The 16,855-nt window shown below is 41.7% G+C and overlaps 1 protein-coding gene across 1 annotated transcript in view; it reads left to right on the forward strand.

Annotated features, from left to right (window-relative positions):
• Positions 1–16,645, forward strand: part of WDR44 (WD repeat domain 44) — a gene marked incomplete at its 5' end in the record, with an annotated part of 39,788 nt that extends 23,143 nt beyond the window's left edge. The window contains 14 exons of the mRNA XM_025205058.1: positions 551–687; positions 1,759–1,842; positions 2,195–2,301; positions 3,362–3,513; positions 4,823–4,961; positions 5,095–5,159; positions 6,947–7,060; positions 9,606–9,728; positions 10,116–10,307; positions 10,535–10,636; positions 12,686–12,801; positions 13,950–14,077; positions 14,969–15,100; positions 15,550–16,645. Of these exons, the coding sequence (XP_025060843.1) occupies positions 551–687; positions 1,759–1,842; positions 2,195–2,301; positions 3,362–3,513; positions 4,823–4,961; positions 5,095–5,159; positions 6,947–7,060; positions 9,606–9,728; positions 10,116–10,307; positions 10,535–10,636; positions 12,686–12,801; positions 13,950–14,077; positions 14,969–15,100; positions 15,550–15,644 (1,686 nt within the window). The remainder of the gene's footprint in view (positions 1–550; positions 688–1,758; positions 1,843–2,194; positions 2,302–3,361; positions 3,514–4,822; positions 4,962–5,094; positions 5,160–6,946; positions 7,061–9,605; positions 9,729–10,115; positions 10,308–10,534; positions 10,637–12,685; positions 12,802–13,949; positions 14,078–14,968; positions 15,101–15,549) is intronic.
• Positions 16,646–16,855: the final 210 nt, after the last annotated feature.

Genomic DNA, 16,855 nt, shown 5'->3' on the forward strand with positions numbered 1-16,855 from the left:
TGTCCCATAAGTGAACAGAGGTGTTAGTGGGCAGTTTACTAAATTATACTTTTATTCTTTTTGGATATGAAGTATGAAAGAGGGCCTTTAGATTTATGGCATCTACATCTACTCCTCTCCATCGAGTTTTCAAGTGTATAGCAATGCTAATTAGGACAGTATCAGTTTCCAAATATCGATTAGAGAATTTGAAAGTAGTCGAATTTGTTAGAATGTTGTAAAGCAGCAGACAAACTCTCTGCTCTGCAGTTATGTTTAAAACTTCTGTTTTGCATATATAAAAATGTAATTCTGCTTGCATTAGCTGGAATATTTTCATAAGTGTCTTAAATTTCTTTTCAACTCAAGACTGTGTTTAAAAACATTGCTCCGGTGATGTAGTAGTTCAAAACATTGCATCGTGTAGAACTGACTACAACAAGTTCACACGGTCATGTTTTGTATTACAGATCAGTTGGTTATGCTTAAGAACATTTTTTTTTTAAATCTAGGTCTTGAACTTCATGGAAGCCTTGCTAATATCAGGCATTCTGTGTTGTTATCACTGCAGGAAATTCTCGCCAGTGTAATGATAAAGAACCTTGATACAGGTGAAGAAATACCTTTGAGCTTGGCAGAAGAAAAGTTGCCCACAGGCATTAATCCCCTGACTTTACATATCATGAGGAGAACTAAGGAATATGTCAGGTATGAGTGAAAATAACATTTAATTTCTCCTTGGTACCCTGGGATGCTTTACTGTGAGCCTGTTCTATCATTGCTCTTTTGTTTTTGCAGTCATTTTGTTTCAAGCCTTTTTAACAGAAATGAGGAAGTATGTTTCAGTCCGTTTGTTTGACGTGTGTTTAACCTGAGTGCCATTGCCTGGTTCTTCCTAACATTGCCATACTCAGGCCATGGCAATAGGAACGAGCTGCACTTGGACAGGGAACTGTCCAGCAAAAGTCCAGCTGGTTACTGTGTTGGTGCACCTAAATGCAAACAAAGATGCCCCAGGAAAGAACTGCCCTGGATTGGAAACAAAGTAAAATTACCTGGGTTAATGTAGAGTTACCTCAGTTCAAGGGGTTGTACTGATGGCCAGTTGTGGCTTTTCTCCCCACCTTGGGCCAAGTGAAGTTGCAGGTGGTCAGGTGTCTAAAAATCAGCCAAGTGGGGGGGGGGTGTGCGCGCGCGCGCGCATGCCCAGAAAAAACCCATCATCCACTGGCTAACACATCCTTTGCACATTTTTAGAGCACACTTAATATTTATCTTTTCACAAATTTGTTTTAACAACTTTTTAGGCATATGATACTATAATATAAGCAGCATTTAACTCGGGTTATTGCATGCACACACACCTACTGTCACTCTTGACCTGAGTTAAATGCTGCTTATATTATATAGTGTAATACTATAAAACCACCATCTGTATCCACCTAATGTCACTCCTGACCTGTGTTAATGCTGCTTATGTTATAGTATGCTTGAATTTACCAAAGTTGGTAATACATAGTTTTGCTTGGTTATACCAGGGGAGATGTGGGCATTTTAGTCTTTATCAAGATATACCACTGTTCTAGCAAATATTTTTGGCTGAGCTTCATCAGGGAATATTGAACTTACTAATGGGTTCCTAAACTGAGAGCATCAGGATATATGATGTGAAAAGGGTGTAACAATCAAATATTACAGGCACATTAATTTTATGTTGCATTCAGTTCAAAGCTTTGGTTTTGGTGTTTTCATATAACGATAACTATTTGTATTTCACAGTAATGATGCTGCACAATCTGATGACGAGGACAAAATGCAGGCACAGCAAGCTGACACTGATGGAGGAAGGTTGAAGCAAAAAACGTAAGATATTCAGCCTTTCAGTAGATTTTATATTAACTACTATAATACCTTTAAGTAAAAACGTTTTGCTTTTATTTAATGATCTTCACTGTTTCTCCGGTCTCAAATGACTCTGTCTTTCCTGTTTAAAAATAGCTTCTAAACCTGGTTCTGACATAATTAAGTTCACTATTGCATATTTAAAATAGCACTTAATTAAGTGACCCATGCTAATGAGCTAAGCAACTCTGAAGCAATATTCTTTGTTTTTCCTTTACATTTTAAATCCGTAATGTTCTTGAGTCACAGATTGCAACTGTAACATCATCCATTGGTCAGTTCAGGTACTGAAAAGCTATTCTTGCTTTTTAAGGACTCAGCTGAAAAAGTTCTTGGGCAAATCAGTGAAAAGGGCAAAACATCTTGCTGAAGAATATGGTGAACGTGCTGTAAATAAAGTTAAAAGTGTCCGAGATGAAGGTCAGTGAAATGTGTCTGTGCTCGCTTGCATGCTCTCTTGCTCCCCCCTCATGGTCTTGTTGAGTCCATGGGGAACCAAAGCTGTACAGTGGAACAGGGATCTTCCTTTTGAGATTAAAAATGAATTATGCCATCACCATATAACTTTAACATAATGTGGGTTCTTGGAGTTGAGGCTTCCATTACTGTCTTGTATGCAGCTTTATGGAAAACTATTTCAAGGATGGCCTCACTGGTTGTTTCCCTCCTTGTCTTATTGCTGTTCCTTGCCTCCTAAAACAGCAAAAAAGGCTGCCAGGTAGATGGAGAGGGCTAAAGTAAAAAAAAAAAAAAATGTTGCCGCTAACATAGGCACCATGGCCTATGTAGATCTATAGGCAACGTTGGGGTTTATACTCTAAAAACATAATGATGTTTGGACACACAGGATTATACATCTTTAATAAATAATCACTAGTTCTTAGTCTTTATGCCTGTCATTCAACCAGGAGCCTTGTCCACCCTGGAGATGGCATCAAGCACTCACGGGTTTCAGACTTCTCCCATGTAATCTCTCGTGAGGGAGAAAATTAGTTGGTGGCTTTTATCTGATCCACCTGAGTGCCCTAACTTTTCACTTTCCTGTTGCCACTGAAACTTTGGAAACCAATTCCAGCCAGAACAGTAATGAGGATGTTGTGCAAACAGCACACAGTTCTGGTGCCCACAAAAGCATGTTCTTTTCTTCTTGAATTATAGATATTTTTTCCATAGTGCTTGTGACCATTATATTTTTAATGGCATTGAACTGTCATTGGAAGGCTCCTGTATCCTTCGATGGGGCTGTTTAATCTTTCCTTGTTTTGTTCCCTTGTTTTTGTCTGTGTTCTTCCTTTCAAATTAGACTTAAGCCTGTTGATGCAGTAAGAATCTTACTCGGTTCGGAAAATTTCTTTAGTGAAAAGAAAATCACTACCAATTCAAGAGCAAAATGATAGGCCCTTTCAAGAAAATTAGTGACAAATGCACTGTGGGGATGAAGTGACTTGTCTAATGCCTACTTAAATTTCTCTCTACTTAGTTTTCCATACTGATCAAGATGATCCCTCTTCAAGTGATGATGAAGGAATGCCATACACTAGACCTGTTAAATTCAAAGCAGCACATGGCTTCAAGGGTCCTTACGATTTTGAACAAATAAAAGTAGTTCAGGATCTCAGTGGGGAACATATGGTAAGCATATCGCTTTCACTTCATTTGCTGAGCCTGGCCAGCTTGAAATCCAAGAGGGTCTTCAGAGTTTCTTCCTACTGGGTCATTCCAATGCACTTCAGATCCTCTCCTCTGTGGGCAAGAGCCTGCAAATGGAACAGCCAGGCCTTGTTCCTGCACCCATGAGGAACCGCTGGTAGGATATATGTTTCCCTCTGGTTGGGAAAACAGTAAGCTGTGCTCTGCAGCTCAGACTTCAGTGCTTTCCTGGGAACTGCAGGAGAGCCCAGAATGTGACCCAAGATTCCTGAGTCTCGTGGTTCTTCCACTGTCAGTAAATACATGAAAGATACTGTCAAGATGTTGCCTTCCTTTTAGTGATGGTCCATGCAGGAGATGACGGCCTACCGCTGATTCATCTGCTCTCTTAGTTGAAGTGTCAAAGATCTTTGCTTTTAATCCTGCTGCTTATCCATCTCGGTATCAGTATGATGAGCAGCTAGCTATTCTGTATTTTGAGTCATCTCATGTCTGTTCAGTACGTAAGCCTTGCTCTGAAGGTAGAATTAATTTTCCCACCAGGCTCATCACTGGGAGTGCTTCATAAATAGCAGCTGAGTTTGCAACATTCACGTAATGGGCAGTGATGTGTGTGTTTTACAGGTGGGGAGCTGAGCTGCACAGAGGAAATCCTGCTACTAGAATCTTAATTTTGGCTGCCCAGTCTGGGACACCCAGGACTTGATTTTTCAGGGTCTTTAGCAGTTCCTATATTAAGGCACAGCTCCAGTTGACTTCAGCAACAGCTGTGAATGCTCACCCCTTTTGTGAATCAAATCTCTGGATGTCTAGTCAGGCATGCAAGAAAAAGAGGAGTACAGTTAATGAGTGCTGTGAATTAATATAGCATAGGAAATTAATGGCAGCGTTTAGCTGCCTTTACTAGGGGGCCCTCCTTTCTCTTCATGCAATCCCATGTCTCCCTCACTGTACACCTTTGTTTTTTCAAAAGCAAATGAAGCCTGGAGCCTACAAACAACTTCCTTCACTAAACAGTTCGAATTCATCTTCAGAGCCAGTCCATCCCTGTGCTGTGCATAATCACATAATTAGTAACCATATCATAATGCGTACTCATAAAGGGACTAAATTAAGCTTGTCCAGGAACCTTCATCCTGGCATTTCTTAACTCCTGGGTGATGGATTTTATATGCTTAATAGAACGTACCCTTGGGTATGTGCACCAGTTAGTTTTCTAGTAATGCACGTGGCATGGCAAAAGGCACTTGGCAGTTGATGAGCTTTGTTTGTGTGTGTTCTATTTTGACAGGGTGCTGTTTGGACAATGAAATTTTCTCACTGTGGCCGATTACTTGCATCGGGAGGGCAGGATAATGTAGTGAGAATATGGGTTTTAAAAAACGCTTTTGATTATTTCAACAACATGCGAATGAAATACAATACAGAAGGTATTTCTTTCTTTCTTTTTTTTCATTTGCATTTCAAGAACACTTGCGATTCTAGGCATAACTTTTTCTTAGTTTAAAAAGAAAAGTCCTGCTTAACGAATTTTTAAACTTGTTACATTTTCTTGTGATTTAGGTCGTGTGTCCCCCTCTCCATCCCAAGAGAGCCTGAATTCTTCAAAGTCTGATACTGATGCAGGGGTACGTGCATCTGATAGGATAAGACTTCTTTTGTATTGCTCCGTATTTCTTTAACGTGCCCCAGTTCTGGGGGAATTTAAAGTCTGAAGGCACAGTTCTGCAGTTTGGTCCTTGCATTGTCTTCAGTGAAAGTTTCCACTTAGTAAGAACACAGGTTTTTATAAGGTCTTCTGAGAGAGACAAATAGAACATTTATTGATGTCCTCAGAAACTAGGATCTGAATGAAAATGTTTAGGCTGCATACACCGTTAATAAAGGCAAGAAATAAATTTGAGTTAATTTGATAAGTTGCTGTTACATCTTCATTTTGATATTCTACTAATTAAAGATAATTTCCCAGTGGGAGTTGGAGCTGAATGGTTAAGATAATTGAATAACTGTTTGAAATCCTGGCCTGGTGATTTTGCAGTGGTTGGATTTTCTAAATGAAGCAGATAAACAAAAAGAGCATAAGACAAATTTTAGAAATGGTGTGCCTGTGTTTTGTGTGTGTGTGTGTGTGTATTGTTCCCTTTATTTATAGATTGATATAAATTGACTACTGCCTACCTAATCGGAGAACTGAATGACGTGTGTGTGTGTGTAAAAAAATAAAAATACTAGTGGAGGGACCCATTCTTCGCCCAGGTCGTTATTTTTCTAATTGAAGTGTTTGTTTATTTTCAAAGAACTTAGTACAACATATTTAATATTTAATGTGGAGCGATATTTCAAATGACATCCAAATGAACGATCTTTATTGTAGAACTTCCTTGTAAACCGTGTTCATGGCGTTTCCTGTTGGTGCCAGTATATACAACCCCTTCGACAACCAACTCTGGAGCAAGCCACATATAGCTGTCTGTGTGAAAAGCATTGTTCCCTTAAATCGTCACTGGAAGCCCCAAAAAGGGTCAAGTGAAAAATAACCTGGCTGTAATTTTCTTTGGGCAGTATTCAGTGACTTTGCAAAGTTTAGAGTAGATATAACTGAAGAATGGCTGGTCCTAAGTGAACAGACATGCACTTCATTTTATAGATATGTAGATAGATTTATGTTTCGCATATAACAGTGTTTTTAGCCTATGGGAATCAGTCAAGAACATGAATTGTCATTACAGTCCTTACAGTTGAAAACTGTAATCTTTTACCAGTGGTTAACTATGCTGTAGTTGCCAGAAACCTATAGTGTAGTGTGTTTTATTTAGTCCGTACCAGTGTGGTAAACCACCTAAATGGTAAAGTTGATATCTTTTTGTTTTTCCCCCTTCCCTGAACAGTGTTTATTTTTCTTCTTGCATTAACGTATCCTTAAAGGGTCATCTAGCTCTGAAGTGCTATTCCCAAAATGCAGTTAAAGTTTGTGTGTATGTATGTGTTTTCCCCCCTAAATGAGGGGACTGTCAAGGCCAGTAACATTTATTAAAACCATAACTCGCAAATGCAGACCCCAGTCACCTTTAGAAGCGTGCTTGATTAGTGGCAGCTTATACTGCTGTAATGTAAGGCACTGCATTGTTCAACACTGCAATACTTTAGTATGAAATTGGTGTGTGGCAGCCCTCTGTGCTTTAAGAATGGTGTCGCTGTAACCGTGCCTCTGCGTGTAGCACCATATGACTTATTTTGAAGTGGTGTTCAGCCATCCGAGATGAATCTTTCTTATGTAGTAGTTGATACTAGGATCTTGTTCCTGCTTTCAGAGGTGGAGGCACTACTGCAATATGCTGTAACCAGCTGCCAGCCTGTTGTTATGTGTCTTGTAGTTTTTCTGTGCTGTTAATCCGTGTGGTATGTTGATCTGTAGGTTTGCAGCGGAACTGATGAAGATCCCGATGATAAAAATGCACCCTTTAGGCAGCGGCCGTTTTGCAAATACAAAGGACATACAGCAGATCTACTGGATCTCTCGTGGTCTAAGGTAAGACACCTTTCATGCAGACTGCACAGCTTTTCCACTCCCCATATTTTGCTCTATTGCCTTGCTTCCACGCATCTTACACTGGCCCTTATATATCTAAGCAAAGCAGTGGATTTCTGCTCAATAGACACAGGCATAGACTGTCCAAAAACTGGCAAAAACCTAAGTGGGGTGGTTTCCACTTATCATAGGTGGAACGTAGAGCGTAAGAACATGCATGTCATTCTCATCTCCCTGCAGCTTTTTGCTCCTGCAGTAGCCTTCTTTAAACTTGAGTGCGAGAGGCACAAATTTCCACTGTGTCACTGGGGACAGTTGGACTGTGCTGGCTTGCTTACTCTTACTGAAGTTCTGGTCAGGATGCTTATGCATTCAAAGGTAGCCCGTCTCTGGGTATTGTTTCTATGGCTAAATGTAACCGTAGACCAACGGCCAGACTAGTCGTCTGCAGAGAATAATTTTAGTGGAAATAAAGCAGAACCCCGTTAAATGTCACGTTACAGCTCAGTCTGCGGTGGCATGAAGCAGAGTCCATTTGTTTCACATATTTCCCATGGGAATGTGACGACCTGCTGCTAACTGCAGTTTTAGATCCTCTAAAAATGTTTTGCTTTCCCATAAACTTTGTTAACAAAAATCAACACAACTGAAAACTTGGTCTTATCAGTTCATGTCATGCCCTTCCCAGTAGAGTTCAGGCTGCTCAGAGAGGAGGCTGGGATGGTTGGTACTGGTTATTTGAGGCTTATCTCCATGTGAGCTGGGCAAAACACTTTTGTCACTATAATACAAGTTTGGCTCAACCAAAACCACTCCTTTATGCCAAATCCTAGCTTCAGCTAAACATGTTTAACCTCCCCCCAACAGTTGAAATGTTTTGAGCATTTTGAAGCAACGTTTTAATTACTCCTTTTGAAATACTTAGTGTTGATATTTCCTAGAGTTAATTGAAAGAAAGCTAAACTTTTTAAAACACAGTATTTTGTTGTGAACTTTTTTATTTTGGGGGAGTTCAGCCATTAAAAGAAAACCATTATTCTCATAGCTTTAGGCATACTCTAAGCCTTGTTTTAGGCGCACATGTTTAAATGGTTAAGCTAGATAGTGCAAACCACGCTGACCTTGTGTCCATGAATGCGTTGTTGCAGTGGCCCTACTAGTTGTGTTGGTGCTCAGCCATTTAAGCACAGTTCACTTAAGGTTGAAAATGGAAAACTCCTGTTGGATTCTACAGAAGCAACTGAGGAGACAAAAATACAGAAATGAAAGATTTTAATTTGCTTTTATCCATTCAACCATCGTTATTTCTGAGAGCCATTGGTTGAAAAATGGAGTCTTTATTAAAATCAAAGAAATGTATGTTTTCAGTTCTTAGTACAGAACATGTAACACAGAACCAGGATTGAACAAAATTCTCAGGTGAAAGAAATGCCTTAAATAGTGCTTTGTGAAATAACTGGAAAAGACTCTGAATTTGGGGTGGGAGGGAAAAGGAATTTCTGTTAATCTAGCCTGTGGTTTCCAGTTCATAACGGCACTGCTATTTTTGTCTTCAGGACATTCCACATGTGCTTTTAAAGCTGCTTCTCTGCTGTTCAATAAAATAAGAGAGTCACACTACACTAAGTTCTGTATCATGGAGGTTTTTTTTAAAGGAAAGCTTATAATTGCATTTTCTGTGCTGAACTACCAGGGCCACAGTAACTTGGTTGGATGAAAATAGCATTTTTATTTTAAAGTCCTAGGACCTAGATAGTGTAGGGAGAAATAATTGAATGATTTGAATTCCTTCGCAGCCTCACTTGGTATCATGTTAGTCCAAAGTATGAAATATAAGAAGAGAAAAAATCTTAGAAACCCAGTTTCAGGAAAAGAATGTGGCAGGGCTTTTGTTTTTAAAAACCACAGGCAGCACTTCTTTAGAAGGCTCTGGGAATATCTGAAGTACTGACAGTGTAAAGAGGATTTTTCTGTCTTAATTCTTTCTTTCTCAGGATGTCTCCTTGGAAGGAGCAGTATGTTTAGGCAGGATTAAGCTGTTCCTTTTCTGCAACGTCAACTTTGCAGCTAGCTGTGGGGGAGATAATTTTGGTGTCATAAATCAGGAATGTTCCTCAACTTCAAGTGGGATCTATGCAGGAATTAGGCTAACTTTCCAAGATTGCCATCCCAATTTCTCTAGTCACTGGGGAAAAAAATTAAATTAAAAAGTGCGACTGATTTTAAAAATGGAGGAAATGCTGTTAGGATCCAGAACAGTAACATTTCTATTCATAGTTCTCTCAGCTAGTTCCACCATTTAGTAAACTGGGTGTGACAGCTAATAACTGTGCTTCCAGCAAAAAAAAAAAGGAATTGCATTTAACACTGGTCAGCCTCTAGTATTTAGTCAGTGTTCACTTCTTCATCATTGTTAAATTTTTGCTGGGATGCTAGGACCTGGAAATGTATGAGAACTGACCACGAAGTGCTAGATACCAAATTGTGTTTGTGCGTGGTACCTATAACCAGCCTGTGAGTGATCTCCTTACAATGTCTTCCACAGAATTACTTCTTGCTCTCCTCTTCCATGGACAAAACAGTCAGATTATGGCACATCTCCAGAAGAGAGTGTCTCTGCTGCTTCCAGCACATAGACTTTGTCACTGCGATAGCTTTCCATCCAAGGGTAAGTAGCCATCTTTTGTTGTTGTTTGAATAGAGGGAAGATTTTGGAAGGGCACTCGGGCACCTCCTGTTTGCTGTCAGATTTAAAACCTGACACTAGAAATTGGATACCTGAATGTCTTCTGTGCCCATAGAAAATATCCCTCCTAGACCAGAGTCCTGCATTGCAATCATTGTTAAGCCCTGGTCCCCACAGAGTGTGGCTGTGACTGGCTGACATGCTGCGTAACGTATTACTGCCTTTATACTGACTGCAGAGTTTTGGTCTGTGTTGCAATAGCCAACTTGATTAAACATGGTTCTTCACCATGTTAAAACTTCCGGTTTTAAGTGAACTGTTAGACTGTATTTTAGGCCGTGCACCTCCTATTCCTGTGTACTCTGTTAGGATGATCGGTACTTCTTAAGTGGCTCGCTGGATGGGAAACTCCGACTTTGGAACATTCCTGACAAAAAAGTAGCATTATGGAACGAAGTGGATGGGCAGACAAAATTAATCACGGCTGCAAACTTCTGTCAGAACGGCAAATACGCAGTGATTGGCACATACGACGGTAGATGCATCTTCTACGACACGGAGGTAAAATGTTCTGTTTTGGAATTGAGTTAGACTTGGACTGCGCATTACGTTTATGGAAAGGACAGCCACTTTCACTCCTACATGATGGTTTTTGTAGGAATTAAAGGAGACTTTACATTAAGTCATTTACCTTTGTCACAGAAATACCAGTTTTTAAATCATGTTCCTTGAGTGTGGTGATAGCTGGCACTTAAAACCATTAAGGATCATTTTAATTTCTCTTTTAGCACTTGAAGTACCACACGCAGATACATGTGCGTTCTACCAGAGGGCGGAACAGAGTTGGAAGAAAAATTACCGGGATTGAACCCTTGCCTGGAGAAAATAAGGTACCAATACAGTACACTTCAAAGGCCACCTGTGCTCTCACTGACCCCTGACATTGAGTATTGCTGCAGCATAATCCCCTGTGGCAACAGGATTCAGATTGCAGCAGAGAGGAAAATGCCATTTTTAATAGCACGTACCACATAATAATAAATATTGTAGGAATCGAGAATGATTGGATGCTGATGAGTTCCTTAGGAAACGCTTATTTTGTCTTTGGAAGAACTAGTTATTTGGAAAGTCGTCTGATGGCACATGTGACTCGAGCAGTAGGTTAATCGTGACTCATAAGCTGCAGTTTTGTAGTCAGAAATGCGGCCATTTCCATAATGAGTCTCCTGGTGCAGTGTAAGGGACAAGTGCCTAAAATCAGAACTGATTTAAAGGGGTCAAATTATTTTGGCTCAAAGAATGTGCTCTTAAATACTGTGCTACAGAATAATGGGCTAAGGACAAGGAGAACTTGTCTTGTAACGTTTCTGCTGTATCGGCACTGTGGTGCTTTTGCTGAATCAACATCTAACTCTGTCATAACTAATGTTGCACCAGCTGCCGTTACTTGCATGTCCTGTAATCCGGTCCGGTGGTTCTCAGACTTTGTAGGCTTGAGGCACCCTCAGAAAACGCCTGCCCTTTTTTGACTAGTCAGAAAAAGACTCGGGTAATTTTTCTGTTGCAAAGAACTCAGGAAGACCCCAGCAGGTCTGAGTGCTTTTGACACTATGGATTCCTGTGTGAAATCTCTGGGCCTATTTTGTGAATCACGTTTGCGCACCTAACAGTGATGACATTGTGTGGCACCCTTGAAAGGCTCTCAAAGCACCCCAGGGTGCAGTGGCACCCTGATTGCAATTCACTCACTTAACCCAATGCATTAGGTATTGTTGACTTAGGTTTCGGTCATCAAATGCTGTGCTTCTGCCAGTGTAACTCACACTGGGCAGCAGCTCCTAATAAAAAACAAAACGGTGGGGCATTGCCCAGATGCAGAAAAACCCCTCAGCCAGTTAGAGGTGACGTGCTCATTGGGAGCTTTCTAAACTTTACTTCTTGGCTCTAGCAAGAATTCTCTTTCTTAGCAGCTGAAAGACGCGCTGCGTAGCACCTGTCACAAGAGGAATGTTTTTAAATGGCAGCTGACCCGCGGGTGCTCTGGAACCAGAGCCTGTTGGCAAGAAGCCACGCCAGCCTGGTTCCAGTTGTTGTCAGGTACTTGGCTACCTGGTTTGCCTGCACTTTGTAATGCACCCAAGGAATGCAGTAGCAGATACTGGCACGCTAGCTACCCTACACACCTGGTTCCACTTCCAGCGTGCTGTGAAGGCGCGAGTCAACTCGATTCTTCCTTGCCCTGTCTTGAGTTGTTGCTTTCCCCCATACCTTTTCCCGGCTTCCCTGTTTAAATTGTGTGCTTAATTCCTGATCCTGAAGAGCATGAACGGGGAGCTACAAAAACCCTCTCTGACCAAGTAAAATATCATTTGCTTATGTGATTGATAGTTTGCCAGTCTTTATGAGGTCACTCCTGTTCCCCAGCTGTGCCCCGTGAATGGCATACCAGCTCTCTCCTGATGGATCATCATCACAGGACAGGACTTGGCACTTACGGCTGTAGAGCCAGGAGAGTCCATTAAGAACAGGGTGTTTGCTACAGTTGTGTGAGTCGCTTTGCCCGTCATAACGAAACATTCGGTTCCAGCTGTGAGGACTGGTAGAGGCTGGGGTTTGTTGTAAACAAGAGTTGGTTGTAACGACTTCGTAATCTCTGTCGTGTCTGTCTCCTCACCTAGACTGAAAATGCAGAACTGTTAGAAGTGATGCCTCTTGTTCCAGTTGCTCTGGGCTGAGTTTTGTGATAGGCCAAGTGCAAGTGGCAAGCTCTCCAAGAGCCGAGAAAGACTTCTGCTTCATAGCTTGTCTGAGCTCTGACCGTGTCTCAGCCGAGTTGTTAACCCTAAGGGTTGGGTTTAGCATAACTGATTTGTCGTTTATAATTAGAAAGCAGGTTTTTACACCTCCTTTAATGTGTTTACACCTCATTTCCCTTCCAGATACTAGTGACCTCAAATGATTCCAGGATCAGACTCTACGATTTAAGAGATTTGTCCTTATCCATGAAATACAAAGGTTACGTCAACAGCAGCAGCCAAATCAAAGCCAGTTTCAGGTACTCTCTCTTCCTTTTAGTGCTATACTTTAGGCCAAGCCGGTGACAGAGCCCGTTCTTGAGAAAAGGGGCAGTCTCGGGTCTGTGCTCAACTCGAAAGCTACTCTGGCGTCCATTCTTGTCTCGTGCTCAGCTGCTCGAGAAGGAGTGTAGCAAAACTCCACATCTTGGTTGCCAGCCGCCATTCTGCAGTCAGCTGCTGGAGAGCTGATGGTGAGTGGGGATGACCAGAGCTGGGACATTCCTGCGTACAAGCCTGTAGACTACGCTCCGGACGTTTAAATAGCAAACCTATTTCAAGTCCCAGGACCAGCAGGATTGCCCCAGAAGCACTCCGACTGGGGACTGCATAGGCTACCTTGACACGGCCTGTTTTGCATATGCATTACCTGTCATCTGCCACTTGCTGTTTCTTCAAAGCCTGTAGTTCTTGCAGCTTTTCATACCCGCGTCGTGTGCTTCTAGGTCCCATGTCAAAACCGACTGTAAAATGCGCACCTTTATCACTGCACGCCTCCCTAGATCCTCATTTCAGGTTGTCGGCAGCACAGAAAAGCACTTGTTTTTTGCACGAGTCGCTTACTTGCAGTTTGTGGGGGGGTTCCTAGTAAACTCGGAGAATGGGCTCTATACTATTGGCAGCGGCAGGAGTGCAACTTCTCTGCAACATCACCAAGCTGGGTTTCTGCAGCTGCCGTTGTCAGTTGTTGGGGGCACACCTTTTCGAAAGGGGTGGCAAGACCTGTGCGTGCACACTACACGAATGGGCTGGTGGTTGTGTTAGACCCGGGCTTCCCACTGTATCAGGCAATTGTGCTGCCACGTGAAGCCCTGGGGCGACTCTGTCACTTTTTTCCACGATTGCTGACGTGCGTTCCTTGCTGCTCTGTTGCCCGAGTTCTTTTTTAGATTCGGACGCAGTCGTTACATCTCTCCAGTAACTAATGTGTATGTGGTGTTGGGGGTTGTTTTTTTTCATTAACAGTTCTTCTCAGGGTATCAGAATCATCTCTGATTTCTGTACTTAATATGCTGACCAGCAGGGCGTGCTTTTTTCTGCGCTTCCATGTCCCTTTAAGAAAAGCGATGCTGTGCTGGGAAGTTGGCTAAAAACTAAGGTAGAATTAATTCTCCCCTTGTATTTCTAGCCACGATTTCACCTACATTGTAAGTGGCTCAGAAGATAAATATGTTTATATCTGGAGCACGTATCATGACTTAAGCAAGTTTACTTCAGTCAGAAGAGACCGTAATGACTTCTGGGAAGGCATCAAAGGTAAAATCCGCTTTCTTGATCTCGGTGTATTTTTTGGTTTTGCCTAAGCTTCTACACTCTTAGGGGTTGAATGTTTTTAATCCCTTTTGGCCTTTTATTTTTGCCAGCAGTAATTAAACTGTGGGGAATTGCACATATTGATTAACAGATCTAGAAACAAGCTATACGACATCACTAGTATCTTTTGAGCCTTGCTTATGTCATGACACTTTCTCCCTTGAAAAGTCTTTAGAATATTTGACTCGGTGCCGCTGAATAAGTAGGATGGCAAGAAACGGTTAAAGTTTTCAGATAAAGTGGGGCCAGACCAGCTGAAGCTCGGCTTTGGGCTAGGCTTCTGGGGGCACTGCCATCGTTCAGTTGAGTTGGCAGATGCATTCGCTCCATTGCAGCAATGTAAAATCCTCCAAATGCTTTAAAAAAGAACAGCCAATATCTCAAATTAATTTTCTGTTAATTGTATGGAGTTAAGTTGACTCTGAGAATGAAATGAGCTGCTTAAACTTGCAGATTGGTCACTTTATTTCTCTTTTTTAAAGAAATAAGACCATGAGAGAGCCCTCCCTACTCCTCCAGGCTTTTGGGCAGCAGGAGCTCTGCAGTAAAGGGCATTTGTATGCGTTTCCCTGCCCGGGCGGTCACTTTTTATTTCCTAGCTGCGGGAGTGGGTGCCTGCAGGGGTCTTGTATTGACACCTGCTGTCACTGATAAGATGACTCGAGTACTGCCCTCCATGCTGATGCCCTGAAAGCACAGGGAATGTGTTGGCTCATGTTGCCTTGAGCTGCCTGGACACCGTGAAACTCTTGGGGGTGCGCTGTATTTTAGAGAACCGGTATTTCTCAAAATGAAATTAATTCAATACGAAGTGGACTTCCTCTCTTTCTTTAGCTCACAACGCAGTCGTCACATCAGCAATTTTTGCTCCTAACCCCAGTTTGATGGTATTGCTGGAAACTTCGGAAAAACAAGAAGCTGAAAGTACGGGAGATGATCCTGAAACGTCTGACACCATCCCGTCTGGTAAGGCGCTGCGTGGGGCTGTGGAAGTGCCGCTTGAGGGCAAAGCTTGTTCATCCCAGGGCTGCAGAGCTTTCTAACGGCAGAAGAGAGCAGATGGCTGAAAACTTCCAGCTCGTAGGCCCCCCGGTCGTTCTTAAATGTGCAAACAAAAGCAGTTCTTTGGACTCTGAGGGGCCTGCCGTTGAAGCACGTCTCTTCCATCTCCCCTCCCCACTGGGATACGTGCTGTATAAATGTATCATTAATGAAATGTCCCTGGCCCAAGGAACACGTATGATTTTGGCATGTGACCAGTGGCAACCACTGGATAATATGCAAGGGGGTAATTACGGCGCATCATCTAGATGGCGATGCAGACCGCGCCTTCTATTCATACCACTCGTTCTCTTTTTAATAAGCAGTTTTCTGTGCAACTGAACCAGCCTTTCCTTCCTTTTCCCCTCGTTCAGGTGCTTTGAAGACGGATCACACAGAAGTGCTTCTATCAGCTGACTTCACTGGAGCAATCAAAGTCTTCATTAACAGGAAGAAAAATGTATCTTAATTATTTATTACTGACAGCATTCAAGTATGGTACCCTGAGGAAAATTCCATAGGTGATGTGGATGGAAGCAAAGTATCTATAACAATGTCACTTGCTGATTTATTTTTAAATCTTTATTTTAAAGCTACTCAGTTATTGGACCTCTTGGAAACCAGTGTTGACCTATTAACACCTGGGCTTGTAGAATAGAAAGGAATGTGTAAGAATAACCTTGCCCAACAATAGGCTCTACATTTTCTAAATACTGTCGTTTTGCTAAATGATCGTGAACATGCACAGGTTTCTGCACGAAAATATATTAACATTCACACGTGTGTGTGCCTTTTTGGTTACATGCACTACCTGGAACGTCGATTATCAAGAGGCAGATTAGTGGTGCTTGTGGCGCCTGGACAGTGGGGAGAAGGGGATAATAAAGACATGATCTAGCTTCAAACGAAAATGCAGTCTCTTTGCACAAAATTCCATTTCTAAGGAAAGTGATATATTTTGGAGTTGTGGTAGTTATTGCTCAGACTATTTAAGTTATGCAAGTTTCTGATGGATCAGCGACCACGTGTAAACATTTTTATAAATTTCTCAACTTCAGGACATGAATTTTTGTTGTCTTTTAATTGTTGTGAACTCCCGATTCCTGCCTTTATATGTGTTGTTTTGTTTTGGTTTTGGGCTTTTTGCACACTTGAGCACAATTTCTATGTAAAGAATTCTGTCTCATTCCTGATCTGTGGGCACCAGGCTACGTTCACCGAGGTGGGGGGAAAGATGAAGCTGCATTAGAAACAATTCTTATATTTTACAACGATGTAAAATAAACTGTTTACATTTTTTTAAACATTGTAGTTTAAAATGTTTTAAGTTGTCTTTTTGTTTAGAGCTACTGAATTTGAACGTCTTTGTAAATATTCATATAACGTACCTATGAAATAACGTTCTGGGCAACAGAGCCCATGAAATGTTATTGATGGTCAAGGATGTATCATTAAAATAGGTCACAAACACTTGGAAAAGGCTGTTTTGGGTTCTTTCTGTCTCTCTGCAGTGTCTGCCTAGCTCAGAGCCGTCCTTCTGCTTTCACTCGTTTACTTTTCCTTTCTCCCCCGTCTTTCGCTCGCTAACTCTTATGGCATTTTTTCCTTCAAAAAGAAAATTTTAAATAGCAGGGGACTGAAGTGGACATTGCGTGGAAACAAGCTGAAGGGTTATTGTGC

Source organism: Alligator sinensis, unplaced genomic scaffold, assembly GCF_000455745.1.
Source record: "Alligator sinensis unplaced genomic scaffold, ASM45574v1 scaffold1059_1, whole genome shotgun sequence".
Taxonomy (NCBI): Eukaryota; Metazoa; Chordata; order Crocodylia; family Alligatoridae; genus Alligator; species Alligator sinensis.